The sequence below is a fragment of the Oncorhynchus nerka genome, linkage group LG15 (genome assembly GCF_034236695.1).
Source record: "Oncorhynchus nerka isolate Pitt River linkage group LG15, Oner_Uvic_2.0, whole genome shotgun sequence".
Lineage (NCBI taxonomy): Eukaryota > Metazoa > Chordata > Actinopteri > Salmoniformes > Salmonidae > Oncorhynchus > Oncorhynchus nerka.
This window is the reverse complement of record NC_088410.1, coordinates 90,291,263-90,307,003: the sequence shown is the minus strand read 5'-3', so window position 1 is coordinate 90,307,003 and position 15,741 is coordinate 90,291,263. Positions and strand designations below refer to the sequence as shown.

The window sequence follows — 15,741 nt, the reverse complement described above, 5'->3', positions numbered from 1 at the left end:
TTCATCCTCAGGTATGCTAGAATGTAATTAAACTATAATATTTAATACGGAAAGAAGTATGTTCAATAGAAAAGTACAATTATCAGACGTGCGTCCTCTTCATCTCACGCGCACAGACTAATTTCCAGCTATGACTCCCAGTGCCAAAACTCATCCTCGTTTGGGAAGAAACAAGCCTGAAACCTTGAACAAAGACTGTTGACATCTAGAGGAAGCCATAGGAATTGCAATCTGGGAGCCGGATTTAACATTGACCCTATACGTTCTAAGGTAAGAGCATGGGATCTCAACAACAACAAAAAATACAGTTGGGTTTTCTTTGGATTTTCTCCTAGCATATCAGTTGTGTTATAGTCTCATGCATTTCTACAAACTTCAAACAAAAAGTGTTTTCTATCCAATGCTACCAATTATATGCATATCCTGGCTTCTGGGCCTGAGTAACAGGCAGTTTACTTTGGGCAAGTCAGTCAGACAGGAAGTGGGGAAAATAGGAGCCTGAAGTGTGGGGATTCAGGTTCTCTATAGAGAACTCAGACAGTGTTCTTTCTTTACCAGGAGGAAGATGGGAGATGAGGTATGCTTGAGGTTATATGGGAGAAACTTGGAGAGGGTAGGGGGCTTCAGGTTCCTTGGGATATACTTTGACACTAGACTGACCTGAGCAGAACACATTGAGAGTGTGGTGGTAATGTGTAAGAAGGTGCTAAATGTGATGCGCTGTCTGATGGGGAAGGAGTGGGGGTGCTGGGCATTCGTCATTGATGACCATGTATGTTGCATTTTTCTGATCTGTAATAGACTATGGCAGTATAGGGTATGGCTCAGCAGATCAGACTTCATTAGAAAGGCTACAGGGGCAAGAACTCAGAATATGTAGTGGGGTGTTTCGGGCCTCCCCAGTGGCTGCACTATAGGTGGAGATGGGGGATATGCCATTGCAGATTAGGAGACAGCAGCTGACAAAAAAATATTGGGTCAACCTACAGGAACATAGGGTGTCTCATCCTGCGAAAGGGATTTTACAGGCATGCTGGGAACATGAGGAAAGACAGAAGCTTTGGGTGGGTGGGTAATACCCAGGCGAAGGAGATGGCACTGTATGGAAGGAAGTTTAGTCCAATGGTAGCTATTCCTGTAAATCCACCACGGCTACTCCCGCCTCCAGTAGTTGATCTAGAAGTGTTGGAGAGACTAGCTGGCCATACTGTTGGCCTTGCAGTGGGTGTAGTAAGTCGTTAGTAGTAGCTATTTGCTCTGATTCATGTGCAGTGTTGATGAGTCTCCAGTCCTTTAGCTCACGTAGCAGACAAGACCTGCTTTATGAGGTGTTACAAACCCATGGCAGGATTAGACAGATGGGTATACAGATTTACTTGGGTCCCAGCCAATGTGGGGGAGGAGGAGAACAAAACAGTTGATGTACTGGTTAAACAAGCACTTAGTAGTGGGGATGTTGATGTTGTAGTTTCAATGAGCAAGGCAGAGGCAAAAAGCCTGATATGGACAGTGATGGCAGGAGCATTGGAATAGAGATACTAAGGGCAGACATTTATTTCAAGTACAAAGGAAAGTCAGGGAGGGGAGGATGGCAGGACGGGACCTAAGAGAGGAGGCTATGTTTTACAAGATTAAGGGTGGGACACAGCCGGTTGAATAAGAACTTAAATGTGAAAGGAACGCATCCAACAGGAAAGTGTGATTATTGCCAGGAAACAGAGACCATGGAGCATGTATTGCCACAGTGGGCAGTATCAGAGAGAAAGAGGTTGGTCTAGCATGAAGGGGATATAGGAAATTTTAAAGAGTATATTGAGGAGAATATCATTAGATGTGAAGTGCAACGGGCTGGTAGGTAAGATTTCGTTTCTCCCCGTCTCTGGCCCACACAGTACAGTAGGTGGCGGTAATGCACCATAACTTTGGATGCCAACCGCCGATAAACCTCACCGAAGAAGAATGGAGCCTTTCCGACTTTTATGTGAGGAGGCTTTTATTTAGAAAATGTGCGAAATTCCGTGACCCGGAAGTATTTTTTTTGTTGCTAACGAGACACTTATCTGAGGTCGTCTGCTGGTCTTTCACGCTACTGAAAATGTCCAAACTACAGGTGTTGAATGCGTTTCTTACTCAGAAATTAACAGCGGTGGCTGTGGAGATATTTGGGGCAGTGGAGAAAATGATAACAGTGTACGAGGAAGAAATGTCCCGCTCAAATGAGGAGAGCAAACGACTACAAAGACTACTGGATTCGGTTTACAAACCAGAGATAAGATTACATGAAACAGGTTTGTAGCTAACAGGCTGATTGACTGGGGAGGGTCAAGTATTTTTTTTAAAAATCTAGTCCAGGCGAGGCGTCAAGTCATTTGCAATAATGAAGTGTCGATATTTATAAGTGTTTTAGAATTATTTGCTTTATTAGCCTATACACCGAGTGTACAAAACATTAAGGGTAGTCTTTAATGTATTTCCGTGACATAGACTGACCAGGTGAAAGCTCTGATAACTTATTGATGTCATTTGTTAAATCCACTTCAGTCAGTGTAGATGAAGGGGATGAGACCGGTTAAATAAGGATGTTTAAACCTTGAGGCAATTGGTGAATGGTCAAGACAAAATATTTAAGTGAAAAAAGAAATGCAACAATGAACGAGTATGGTAGTAACTGCCAGGCGTACTGGTTTGTGTCAAGAACTGTAACGCTGCTGGGTTTTTCACGCTCGACAGTTTCCAGTGTATCAAGAATGGTCCACCACCCAAAGGACATCCAGCCAACTAGCTAGCATCCCTGTGGAACTTTTTTGACACCTTGTAGAGTCCATGCTCCGACGAATTGAGACTGTTATGATGGCTAAAGGGGAGGTGAAACCCAATATTAGGAAGGTGCCCTTAATGTTTTGTACATCGATGCTGCCCCTCGTGATTCTCTGCTGGAGCGCCAACTCAAGTGCGCCTCCAAGCTATTTAGCGTGGTTTCAATCAAATGATCTATAGGCTACAAAGTGCATGCACGGATAAGCGCAGAGTTATGGCGTCATGTAAATAAAACTAGGCTGCATGGCTAGTCCAACCCTGAGCCCCAGCCTGCTCAGCTAATCAAAAACGTGTTTGTGTGCTGCTTAACCATTGACTGTGTTGCTGCTTAACCATTGACTGTGCTGCGTAGGTGGCATATAAGGAGGCGGGCGAGTCAAAGGTTTCTAATGTAAATATATATTTTATTTTCTTGCTCGTGGACTAGACTATAGCCTATATTCTGTTCAGTTTGAGAAGGAGAGCGTGAAGATGAGGAGGAACAGAGGTCAACTTTGATAGCTTGCTACTACTATAATATATTTAATTAAAAACAATGTTTCTTACCCATGATGTATTTAGTTATTGACTTCACAATAGGCCAGATGCTAGTAATTTAAAGCAGCAGCTGCGGAAATAGACAGCTCCTGGTGCTGAAAGTAGGCATAATTCATTTCAACAGTCTTCATTTGAATTAGACTGAACAAGAGGGCTTTGTTGGAGCCTATTTATTCCAATTTAAGAAATGAGGTAGGCCTACCTTTTTGACAGATGAAATTGGGCTACAGGCTGCTATATCCATTGATTTGTCAGTCAATTTTTCCACCCACCATGCACACTTTAAATAGCCTACCTCCATGTCAGTGAAGGGCTGTTAAAGCCAAGACTCTAATTGAGGGGTATGAGAGGGTATGCCACAGGCCTACCTTTTTATTAAAGAAAATGTCCCCAAAATCACAGGCCTACCCTTTGTTAGCTTAACATTTTGAATAAAATAAAATGGATCCGATTATATAAAGTAATCTATAACAGCGCTTTGATGCGCAATGCTTTTATGCTAGAACCAAGCTGTAAAATACCCTGGAAAGACGTGACTCCGATGCATATGGGGATATCATTGTTTTGTTTCTTTGACATTCAAAGGCTGATTTTGCTTGACAAGTAAAGTAATTCTGTCATTATCAATTCATTAAGATGTTTACTTTCTGTACAATAGATGTTTAAACCCAGACAGCTTTTAGGGAAGACCTTCTCTCATTGGGTTGAGCCATGGAAGAAGTGTAGCAGGCAGTTAATCTTAAATTTGTCTGCATCAGTAGGCCTACTCTGTCTGGGGTGGAAGGGTAGGCCTACCATGCACAGATTCCTATTATTTGCAAACAGGGATAGTTTCGTTGCAAACAAGACACACTGATTTGGTATTGGAGAAGTATGATAAGTTAAACACAGGCCTATGTCTCTGTCCATTCTTAGCCTCTAATTTTGGTAATTTTTATAGTATTAAAATAAGATTCAGCTAAAGTGAAATTATTTAATGCTCTGTTCTGTCCAAGAAGGGAAGGTAAACAGTAGACATGTTCTCTCCTATCCACTTTTTAAAATTTGGGGTAAAGGGTAGGGTACATTTTTTCAAGTGTTCAGGCCATGAAGGTTTTAGGTAAAATATTTAAATAAAAAAAATAAAAAAATGCAACAGTTAAAGATTTTACTGAGTTCCAGTTCATATTAGGAGTTCTGTCAATTAAAATAAATGTATGCCCTAATCTACGCATTTCACATGAGTAGGAATACAGATGTGCATCTGTTGGTCACAGATACTTATTTTTTTTAAGGTAGGGGAGTGGATCAGAAAACCAGTCAATATCTGGTGTGACCACCATTTGCCTCATTCAGCGTGGCATCTCCTTTGCGTAGAGTTGATCAGGCTGTAGATTTTTTATTTTTTTATTTTACCTTTATTTAACCAGGCAAGTCAGTTAAGAACACATTCTTATTTTCAATGACGGCCTGGGAACAGTGGGTTAACTGCCTGTTCAGGGGCAGAACGACAGATTTGTACCTTGTCAGCTCGGGGGTTTGAACTCGCAACCTTCCGGTTACTAGTCCAATGCTCTAACCACTAGGCTACGCTGCCACCCCGATTGTGGCCTATAGAATGGTATCCCACTCCACTTTGATTGCTCAGCAAAATGGCGCCGGAAGAAATGGCAGCAGTTTTACGGGCGCCCAACCAATTGTGCTATTGTGTTTTTTTCGCGTTATTTGTAACTTATTTTGTACATAATGTTTCTGCAACCATATCTTACGGCAAAAAAAAGAGTTTCTGGATATCAGGACAGCGATCACTCACCTCGGATTAGACAAAGATGTTTTCTTCAACAAGCAGGAAGCACAGGACATTATCCAAACACCCGACAGGGCCAACATCCCCACTATTTGCAAGAGGAGGAGATGCAGGTATAGAGGACACAGAGCAGGATGCCTCATGAGGACCCACAGGAGCCGAGTGGGAAAGCTGCCATTACCATCAATATTACCCGCCAACGTGCAATCACTGGACAATAAATTAGACGAGGTACGATCACAAATATCCTACCAACGGGACATCAAAAACTGTAATATCCTATGTTTTACGGGATCGTGGCTGAATGACAACCTGGATATTCAGCTAGCGGGATATACGCTGCACCGGCAAGATAGAACACGAGGGGGGGTGGTCTGTGCATATTTGTAAACAACAGCTGGTGCACTAAGTCTAAGGAAGTCTCTAGATTTTGCTCGCCTGAAGTAGAGTATATTGTGATAAATTGCAGGCCACACTACTTGCCTAGAGTTTTCAGCTATACTTTGTGGCTGTTTATTTACTACCACAGACAGATGCTGGCACTAAGACCGCACTCAGTCAGCTGTATAAGGAAATAAGCAAACGGGGAACCACTCAACCAGTGGCGGCGCTCCTAGTTGCCAGAGACCTTAATGCAGGGAAACTTAAATAATTTCTACCAAATTTCTATCAACATGTTAAATGTGCAAACCAGAGGGGGAAAAAATTCTAGATCACCTGTACTACACACACAAAGACGCATACAACGCTCTCCCTCGCCCTCCATTTGGTAAATCCGACCACTACTTTATCCTCCTGATTCCTGCTTACAAGCAAAAATTAAAGCAGGAAGCACCAGTGACTCAGTATATAAAAAAGTAGTCAGATGAAGCAGATGCTAAACTACAGGACTGTTTTGCTATCACAGACTGGAACATGTTCTGGGATTCTTCTGATGGCATTGGAGTACACCACATCAGTCACTGGCTTTATCAATAAGTGCATCGAGGACGTTGTCTCCACTGTGACTGTACGTACATACCCCAACCAGAAGCCATGGATTACAGGCAACATTCACACTAAACTAAAGGGTAGAGCTGCCTCTTTCAAGGTGCGGGACTCATAACCTGGAAGCTTACAAGAAATCCTGCTATGCCCTGTGACGAACCATCAAACAGGCAAAGCGTCAATGCAGGTGTAAGATTGAATCATACTACACCGGCTTTGAAGCTCATCTTATGTGGCAGGGCTTGCAAACTATTAGACTACAAAGGGAAGCACAGTCGCAAGCTGCCCAGTGACACGAGCCTACCAGATGAGCTAAATCATTTATATTCTTTCTTAGAGGAAAGCTGCACTGAGGCATGCATGAGCGCATCAGCTGTTCCGGACGACTGTGATCACGCTCTCCGTAGCCGACGTGAGTAAGACCTTTAGACAGGTCAACATACAAATGGCTGCGGGACCCGGCTGATTACCAGGACGTGTGCTCCGTGCATGTGCTGACCAACTGGCAGGTGTCTTCACTGACATTTTCAATATGTCCTTGATTGAGTAATACCAACATGTTTCAAGCAGACCACCATAGTCCCTGTGTCCAAGAACACAAAGGCAACCTCCCTAAATTACTACAGACCCGTAGCACTCACGTCTGTAGCCATGAAGTGCTTTGAAAGGCTGGTAATGGCTCACATCAACACCATTATCCTAGAAACCTTAGACCCACTCCAATTTGCATACCGCCCAAACAGATCGACAGATGATGCAATCTCTATTGCACTCCACACTGCCCTTTCCTACCTGGACAAAAGGAACACTTATGTGAGAATGCAATTCATTGACTACAGATTAGTGTTCAACACCATATTACCCTCAAAGCTCATCACTAAGCCAAGGATCCTGGGACTAAACACCTCCCTCTGCAACTGGATCCTGGACTTCCTGATGGGCTCCCCCCAAGTGGTGAGGGTAGGTAACAACAACTGCGCAAAACTGAAAGCACGAAACACTGCTTTTAACCAGGGCAAGGTGACGGGAAACATGACCGAATACAAACAGTGTAGCTATTGCCTCCACGGCAATCAAACAAGCTAATCGTCAGTATAGAGACAAAGTAGAGTCGCAATTCAATGGCTCAGACACGAGGTATGTGGCAGGGTCTACAATCAATCACGGATTACAAAAAGAGAACCAGCCCTGTCGCAGACCAGGATGTCTTGCTCCCAGACAGATGAAACCACTTCTTTGCTTGCTTTGAGGACAATACAGTGCCACTGACACGGCCCGCTACCAAAACGAGCCGACTCTCCTTCACTGCAGCCGACGTGAGTAAAACATTTAAACGTGTTAACCCTCGCAGGCCCAGACGGCATCCCCAGCCGTGTCCTCAGAGCATGCACAGACCAGCTGGCTGGTGTGTTTACGGACATATTCAATCAATTCTTATCCCAGTCTGCTGTTCCCACATGCTTCAAGAGGGCCACCATTGTTCCTGTTCCTAATAAAGCTAAGGTAACTGAGCTAAACTACTACCGCCCCGTAGCACTCACTTCTGTCACCATGAAGTGCTTTGAGAGACTAGTCAAGGACCATATCACCTCCACCCTACCTGACACCCTAGACCCACTCCAATTTGCTTACCGCCCCAATACGTCCACAGACGACGCAACCACACTGAACATTGCCCTAACCCATCTAGACAAGAGGAATACCTATGTGAGAATGCTGTTCGACTACAGCTCATCATTTAACACCATAGTACCCTCCAAACTCGTCTTCAAGCTCGAGACCCTGGGACTCGACCCCGCCCTGTGCAACTGGGTACTGGACTTCCTGACTGGCCGCCCCCAGGTGGTGAGGGTAGGTAACATCTCCACCCCGCTGATCCTCAACACTGGGGCCCCACAAGGGTGCGTTCTCAGCCCTCTCCTGTACTCCCTGTTCACCCACGACTGCGTGGCCATGCACGCCTCCAACTCAATCATCAAGTTTGCAGACGACACTACAGTGGTAGGCTTGATTATCAACAACGACAAGACTGTCTACAGGGAGGAGGTGAGGGCCCTCGGATTGTGGTGTCAGGAAAATAACCCCCCTATCCACATCGACGAGACAGTAGTGGAGAGGGTAGTAAGTTTTAAGTTCCGCGGCGTACACATCACGGACAAACTGAATTGGTAAACAATGCCACTTAATATAATGTTTACATACCCTACATTACTCATCTCATATGTATATACTGTACTCAATACCATCTACTGCATCTTGCCTATGCCGTTCTGTACCATCACTCATTCATATATCTTTATGTACATGTTCTTCATCCCTTTACACTTGTGTGTGTGTATAAGGTAGTTGTTGTGAAATTGTTAAGTTAGATTACTCTTACTCGTTGGTTATTACTGCATTGTCAGAACTAGAAGCACAAGCATTTCGCTACAATCGCATTAACATCTGCTAACCATGTGTATGTGACAAATAAAATTTGATTTGACAAGAACATTCCTCCCGGCCAAACCCTCCCCTAACCCGGACAGTGCTGGGCCAATTGTGCGCCGCCCCGTAGGCCTCCCGGTTGCGGCAGATCCTGGACTCACATCAGGATCTCTAGTGGTACAGCTAGCATTGCGATGCAGTGCCTTAGACCACTGTGTCACTTGGGAGGTGACAGCAACCAAATTGAGTTGGTTGGGATGAGTCAGACCGCAGAGTGAAGAAAAAGCAGCCAACAAGTGCTCAGCATATGTGGGAACTCCTTCAATACTGTTGGAAAAGCATTCCAAGTGAAGCTGGTTGAGAGAATGCCAATTGTGTGCAAAGCTGTCAAGGCAAAGGGTGGCTATTTGAAGAATCTCATATAAAATATTTTGGTTTGTGTAACACTTATTTTGGTTACTCCATGATTCCATATGTGTAATTGCATAGTTTAGATGTCTTCACTATTATTCTACAATGTAGAATAATAATTTAAATCTACAATGTAGAAATAGTAAAAATAAACTCTTGAATGAGTAGGTGTTCTAAAACTTTTGACTGATAGTGTTCACGTTTAAAAATTTCAACCAATCGCTTGGTCGAAAGAACAGATTACTTTCGGTAAACCAATATTTTTGGGGGGGCGGGGTCAACCCTAATTCAGAGTTTGAGAAGCTCCCCACAGAACTGTCAACCACTCTTAACTTGGCGATACATTTTTTATTTTATTTTTTTAACGGGAACCAAGATAGTATCTTCTAAAATGTCTGTGTCCAATTGCGTTTGAATTTAGAAAATGCTCCATTATTAAAATAAATATTGTTTTGCTCCATTAGGAGCGATGTGTATATATACGCCGCAATCTTGTATATTTCAAATGTTTTACTCATTGATCGAGACAGTTGAGTGTCATCATGACGTGGTACTTTGGGGTGGACCTAGCTCTCAAACTCTAGGAGGCATTCTGCCTTCTCTCTGCAGTTCTCAGAGACATTTGCTTCTCCCACGACTGCCTCGTGAACTTAAAGCCCAACGATGTTTTAACGCTTCGAAACGTCAATCATCGCTTTTGAAACACATGGCCCTTTCATCAGCGAGAAAGAATCCTTCAAATAAGAAAGGTTGACTTACTGTAGCAGTTAAAGATCCATACAGCTATGGGGGCCTGCACTTCCCGAGTTACGCTTACACATAGTTGTTCAGCGCATGCTAGATAGCTCATTTACACCGGTGGTTCGCCTCTTGTCTTCTGTCTGTTTTCCGTAAACGAGCTCTGTAACATGGAGATATGGCCATGTGGGAAGACTAACACTATCAAGGTGTATCAATTTAACCCTTTTGTTTTTTTTCAATGATTTCTCGCTGATATGATAGATAAAATCCTTCTACTTCCAATACCTTACGCAAGTGACGTGTGTTTAAAGTTCAGATTGAGCGTTGTGGAGCATAACAAAACTCCCCCCTATAGAAGACACCTTCTTCCAATGACTCTAGTGTCATGTATTGGAAATTATTCATGATCAAGGGCTAGGGTGGCCAACCTGTCTCAATCCATGAGAAGATTTTAAATAGACCAGATTTAGACCAATGACTCAACATATGACTTTATAACTGCAATGGCACTGTAGCACTTTGTATGGTTTACAAAGTACAAATTGATTTTTGAGAATGATATGCTCATGATGGTGTATTAATGTCTGTTTTTATGGGGTGAAGCCAAAGACAAATTTCCACATTGCGTCGAAAATAACGTTTTTCTAAAGCAGAAATTATTAATTGAAGGTGGACTAGGCTTTTTGTGACATTTTGGACTTACCCAGGCCTCCTTTAAGACTCTTTCATTTGTAGGTGATACAGAGTAAACATACGTGTCATATGTAACTTTACCGCTTGCTCTGTATAATATGAGTAGTATTTACATTTCTAACGATTTGCTTAAATTTATGAGTACTGACAAATATAAACATGAATATTGAAAATGTTTTATATGGCAAAAGTTTCAATATATTGTTGAACATAAAAGAATAGATAATACGACTCATATTACAGAGCAAGCATTACATTACATTACATTTAAGTCATTTAGCAGACGCTCTTATCCAGAGCGACTTACAAATTGGTGCGTTCACCTTAAGACATCCAGTGGAACAGCCACTTTACAATAGTGCATCTAAATCTTTTAAGGGGGGAGAAGGATTACTTTATCCTATCCTAGGTATTCCTGAAAGAGGTGGGGTTTCAGGTGTCTCCGGAAGGTGGTGATTGACTCCGCTGTCCTGGCGTCGTGAGGGAGTTTGTTCCACCATTGGGGGGCCAGAGCAGCGAACAGTTTTGACTGGGCTGCGCGGGAACTGTACTTCCTCAGTGGTAGGGAGGCGAGCAGGCCAGAGGTGGATGAACGCAGTGCCCTTGTTTGGGTATAGGGCCTGATCAGAGCCTGGAGGTACTGAGGTGCCGTTCCCCTCACAGCTCCGTAGGCAAGCACCATGGTCTTGTAGCGGATGCGAGCTTCAACTGGAAGCCAGTGGAGAGAGCGGAGGAGCGGGGTGACGTGAGAGAACTTGGGAAGGTTGAACACCAGACGGGCTGCGGCGTTCTGGATGAGTTGTAGGGGTTTAATGGCACAGGCAGGGAGCCCAGCCAACAGCGAGTTGCAGTAATCCAGACGGGAGATGACAAGTGCCTGGATTAGGACCTGCGCTGCTTCCTGTGTGAGGCAGGGTCGTACTCTGCGGATGTTGTAGAGCATGAACCTACAAGAACGGGCCACCGCCTTGATGTTAGTTGAGAACGACAGGGTGTTGTCCAGGATCACGCCAAGGTTCTTAGCGCTCTGGGAGGAGGACACAATGGAGTTGTCAACCGTGATGGCGAGATCATGGAATGGGCAGTCCTTCCCCGGGAGGAAGAGCAGCTCCGTCTTGCCGAGGTTCAGCTTGAGGTGGTGATCCGTCATCCACACTGATATGTCTGCCAGACATGCAGAGATGCGTTTCGCCACCTGGTCATCAGAAGGGGGAAAGGAGAAGATTAATTGTGTGTCGTCTGCATAGCAATGATAGGAGAGACCATGTGAGGTTATGACAGAGCCAAGTGACTTGGTGTATAGCGAGAATAGGAGAGGGCCTAGAACAGAGCCCTGGGGGACGCCAGTGGTGAGAGCGTGGTGAGGAGACAGATTCTCGCCACGCCACCTGGTAGGAGCGACCTGTCAGGTAGGACGCAATCCAAGCGTGGGCCGCGCCGGAGATGCCCAACTCGGAGAGGGTGGAGAGGAGGATCTGATGGTTCACAGTATCGAAGGCAGCCGATAGGTCTAGAAGGATGAGAGCAGAGGAGAGAGAGTTAGCTTTAGCAGTGCGGAGGGCCTCCGTGATACAGAGAAGAGCAGTCTCAGTTGAATGACTAGTCTTGAAACCTGACTGATTTGGATCAAGAAGGTCATTCTGAGAGAGATAGCGGGAGAGCTGGCCAAGGACGGCACGTTCAAGAGTTTTGGAGAGAAAAGAAAGAAGGGATACTGGTCTGTAGTTGTTGACATCGGAGGGATCGAGTGTAGGTTTTTTCAGAAGGGGTGCAACTCTCGCTCTCTTGAAGACAGAAGGGACGTAGCCAGCGGTCAGGGATGAGTTGATGAGCGAGGTGAGGTAAGGGAGAAGGTCTCCGGAAATGGTCTGGAGAAGAGAGGAGGGAATAGGGTCAAGCGGGCAGGTTGTTGGGCGGCCGGCCGTCACAAGACGCGAGATTTCATCTGGAGAGAGAGGGGAGAAAGAGGTCAGAGCACAGGGTAGGGCAGTGTGAGCAGAACCAGCGGTGTCGTTTGACTTAGCAAACGAGGATCGGATGTCGTCGACCTTCTTTTCAAAATGGTTGACGAAGTCATCTGCAGAGAGGGAGGAGGGGGAGGAGGATTCAGGAGGAGCAAGCAAGCGATAAAGCTTCAAATGATACTTTTGCTTTGTAGCACCTACAGATGAACCATGTCATAAGAGGCCTGGGTAGGGACAAATTGTCACAATATTCCAACTTCAAATCATTATTTCTTAATTATGCTTTAAGATATTTCAAGAATCCTTCTTCCTTCTATGGATTACATTTTGTGAAAATCTCCAAAATCATGGTTTTGTTCTAGTTTCGTGAGGAATCACCCGTAAGTCTTAGTATCAGACTATAAGATTAACAGTATCAAAGTATTGCACATTTTATGTTGGCCTATTTCCCTTATGTTACCTTCTCCATCACTCCAGAACCCCAGCAGCTCACTGTCCCAGTCCCTGAGGAGGTTCCCTCTGAGCAGCAGCACTGTGAGCAGGAGTGCAGCCCAGGTCTGGAGCAGGAGGACTCAGACCCTACACAGATTAAAGAGGAACAGGAGGACCCAGATCACACACAGATTAAAGAGGAACAGGAGGAGATCAGAACCAGACAGGAGGAAGAGCAGCTTCAGGGGCTGGAGTCTGATATCAAAGAGTTCATATTCACTCCTTCCTGTGTGAAAAATGACTGTGATCAGGACCCCCCTCAGCCCTCACATATTTCCCAAACCCTAACAATGCAGACCAGAGAGAGGGACTTAGTATGCATCAGCACAACTACAGAGATGGAAACTGAACCTGATGGCGAGGTTTACAGAGGAACAGAATCAAACAGTTACTCTCCACCCGTCCCTGTAGTAAATGGAGCTCAATGTGAAGTCAGTGAAAATGTTAACGGGGGGGTGCCAGTGTTAAAGCTACTACCAGTGTTAAAGCTACTCAAATCAAAGAGAATGTGGACAAATGAGAGACAAAATTCCAGTACCTCTGCAGAGGGCTGGAAAACCGATGCGATGACCAATCAGAAATCATCCAGTCATGGCAATGCTGCTCCTTGTTGCAAAGTGTGTGGGAAGTCTTTTAAATTTCTGGTGGCTTTAATTAATCATGCGCAAACAGTACATGCAAATGATGCAAAACATATGTGTGGTGTGTGTGGAAAAAACATGAACTCTTCTCAATGTATGATAGAACACCAACAATCTCACATTGCAGAAAAACCTTTTTGTCATATTTGTGGCAAATGTTTCCATTGTAATGCTAAACTGAGAACGCATATGCGTGTCCACACAGGAGAGAGACCATATTGGTGCCAAAAATGTGGCAAAGGCTTCAGGCAGCAGCAAAACCTGAAAGAGCATATGAGGACTCATACAGCGGAGAAACCGTATCGGTGCGAAGAATGTGGCAAATGCTTCAAACACTCGAGCAGCCTGACCGTGCATATGAGGAACCACACGGGGGAGAGACCATATAAGTGCCATTTTTGTGAGAAATCCTTTGTCTCAGCAAGTAAACGAAGTCTCCACCAACGGATTACATTGGAAAGAACTGGAAACTGTTTCAGTGCAGCCAGTGCAGCAGAAGCTTTAGTCATGTGGGGACCCTGAGAAAGCACATGAAGAACATGTACAAACAGTGCCCCCAATTCCAAACCAACACCGCACCCCAAGCGACTCACGTTGCGTTCCTTCCAATGTCACATGTTGCTGAACTTAGAGGGTCACTTTCAGAATGGAGATTGTAATTAGCCCCTAACCCCTCAAGAATTTTCACTGATTCATCTTTGGGAGAACAATAATCTCCTGCAGTGATCATTCAGTGACAGAAGACATGTAATGTACACAGAACCATGTAGTGTGATACATTTAAATCTTATCCAGAGTGACTTACATTTATTGTGTTCATCTTAAGGCAAGGTTTCCCAAAGTAGGTCCTAGGCCTCCCCGAGTGCACACTTGTTTTTTTGCTTAGCACTACACAACTGATTTCAAATCATCAAAGTTTTATGAGGTGTTGGTTATTTGAATCAGCTATGTAGTGCTAGGGGGAAGAAAATAAAAAAATGTTCACCCAGGAGAAACCCTTTGAGAAACCCTGTCTTAAGGGAACTAGGTGAGACAAGACTATATATCACAGTCGTATAGTAAAAGAAAAATATATATGTTTAAATAAATAAATGCATATAGTGACCACTGAATTGCTGTTACTGTAGGATAGACAGTCCTACACCCTTCCACATTCTGTGATAATTTATTTTTGAATTCATTGTTTGTCCATATATTCTCAGCTTGGTAGACAAAAAACAATCTGTGCTGTCATGTAGGATGTTTAGGATGTTCATGTAACGGTGTTGTTATTGAGGCATAGTTTTACTTTGTCTGTAATATCTCTGCTGTGAGAAAATTGAAAATAAGTTTAAAAAAATAAGTGCTCTCCTTTGTCTTTTGCCGCCATGCAGCTTAGCAAATGTTAAAATAAAATAGATATTGAATTGAAATAATAAAAAATATATATGTTTTGGCTTTAGTGTGTATGCTTAGGCTACTTAAGGCATTTAAATCTAGTACACGATTAACTGAATTGAGAACAGAGACTGAATGCAATATGACATTTTATTAAATAGTTTGGGAAATGGCCTTCTCTTGAGGGAAGATCCTCGGATCCAGGTGATGTGATTACAATTAAGAGAATTTGGGTAAGTTTGACACATAAATACATTGCAAGAGTTACTCCCATTGGTTGAGAGAGAGGTTGTAATTGTAAGAGTAAGCAGATATGTTAAACAGCGAGTGTGAGAAATGTACATTTTTGTGCCATGCTCATACTGTAGGCTATAAGGTAAGTAGGTGTATGACATTTCCCACGGCTAACAGAAAAGAGATATGATGATAACATGTGTAACCGCTAACATCCATTCCCACTAAGCACATAGAATAGGAAACTGAATTATGTATTGCATAATGTATTAAGTTAGTGAGTATTCAGAACAGCTGAATGATTGAAATTTTGCAAATTACATTGAGTATGAGGATCAGGATGTGTTATAAAGTCCTCAATATCCGAATTCAACCTCTGGGCTATTTCACATCATGATAAACAACTTAATCTGCAGTCTAATGGAAGTGAGACAGCCATATTTGAGCACTGACAAAATCCCAAACAGAAGCTTTTACAGCCCACTTTACCCCAAGACACACCCCTAAACTTAAAACCTAAACAACCCACTTGGCCAAGATGGTCAAACCCCATTAAAATGTGGTGTTAAATCTTGGTCTTTTTGCCAACCCTAACTCTTTTCCTAACCTTAACCTAATTATCATAGCCTGTTAC

The 15,741-nt window shown here is 43.7% G+C and overlaps 1 protein-coding gene across 1 annotated transcript; it reads left to right on the top strand.

The window, feature by feature from the left end:
- The first annotated feature begins 2,051 nt into the window (after positions 1-2,051).
- On the top strand, positions 2,052-14,932 carry LOC115143512 (zinc finger protein 836-like). Its single transcript, XM_029684011.2, has 2 exons — positions 2,052-2,288; positions 12,841-14,932. The coding sequence occupies exons 1-2, from the start codon at positions 2,096-2,098 to the stop codon at positions 14,016-14,018; spliced, it is 1,371 nt and encodes a 456-aa protein (XP_029539871.2). The 5' UTR covers positions 2,052-2,095; the 3' UTR covers positions 14,019-14,932.
- Positions 14,933-15,741: the final 809 nt, after the last annotated feature.

What these genes read in the sequence shown, in the direction of transcription:
- LOC115143512 (XM_029684011.2), top strand. Translation starts at nt 2,096, where the DNA reads ATGTCCAAACTACAGGTGTTGAATGCGTTTCTTACTCAGAAATTAACA. An exon ending in GATAAGATTACATGAAACAG is followed by an intron (nt 2,289 to 12,840) that starts GTTTGTAGCTAA and finishes CCATCACTCCAG; the next exon opens with AACCCCAGCAGCTCACTGTC.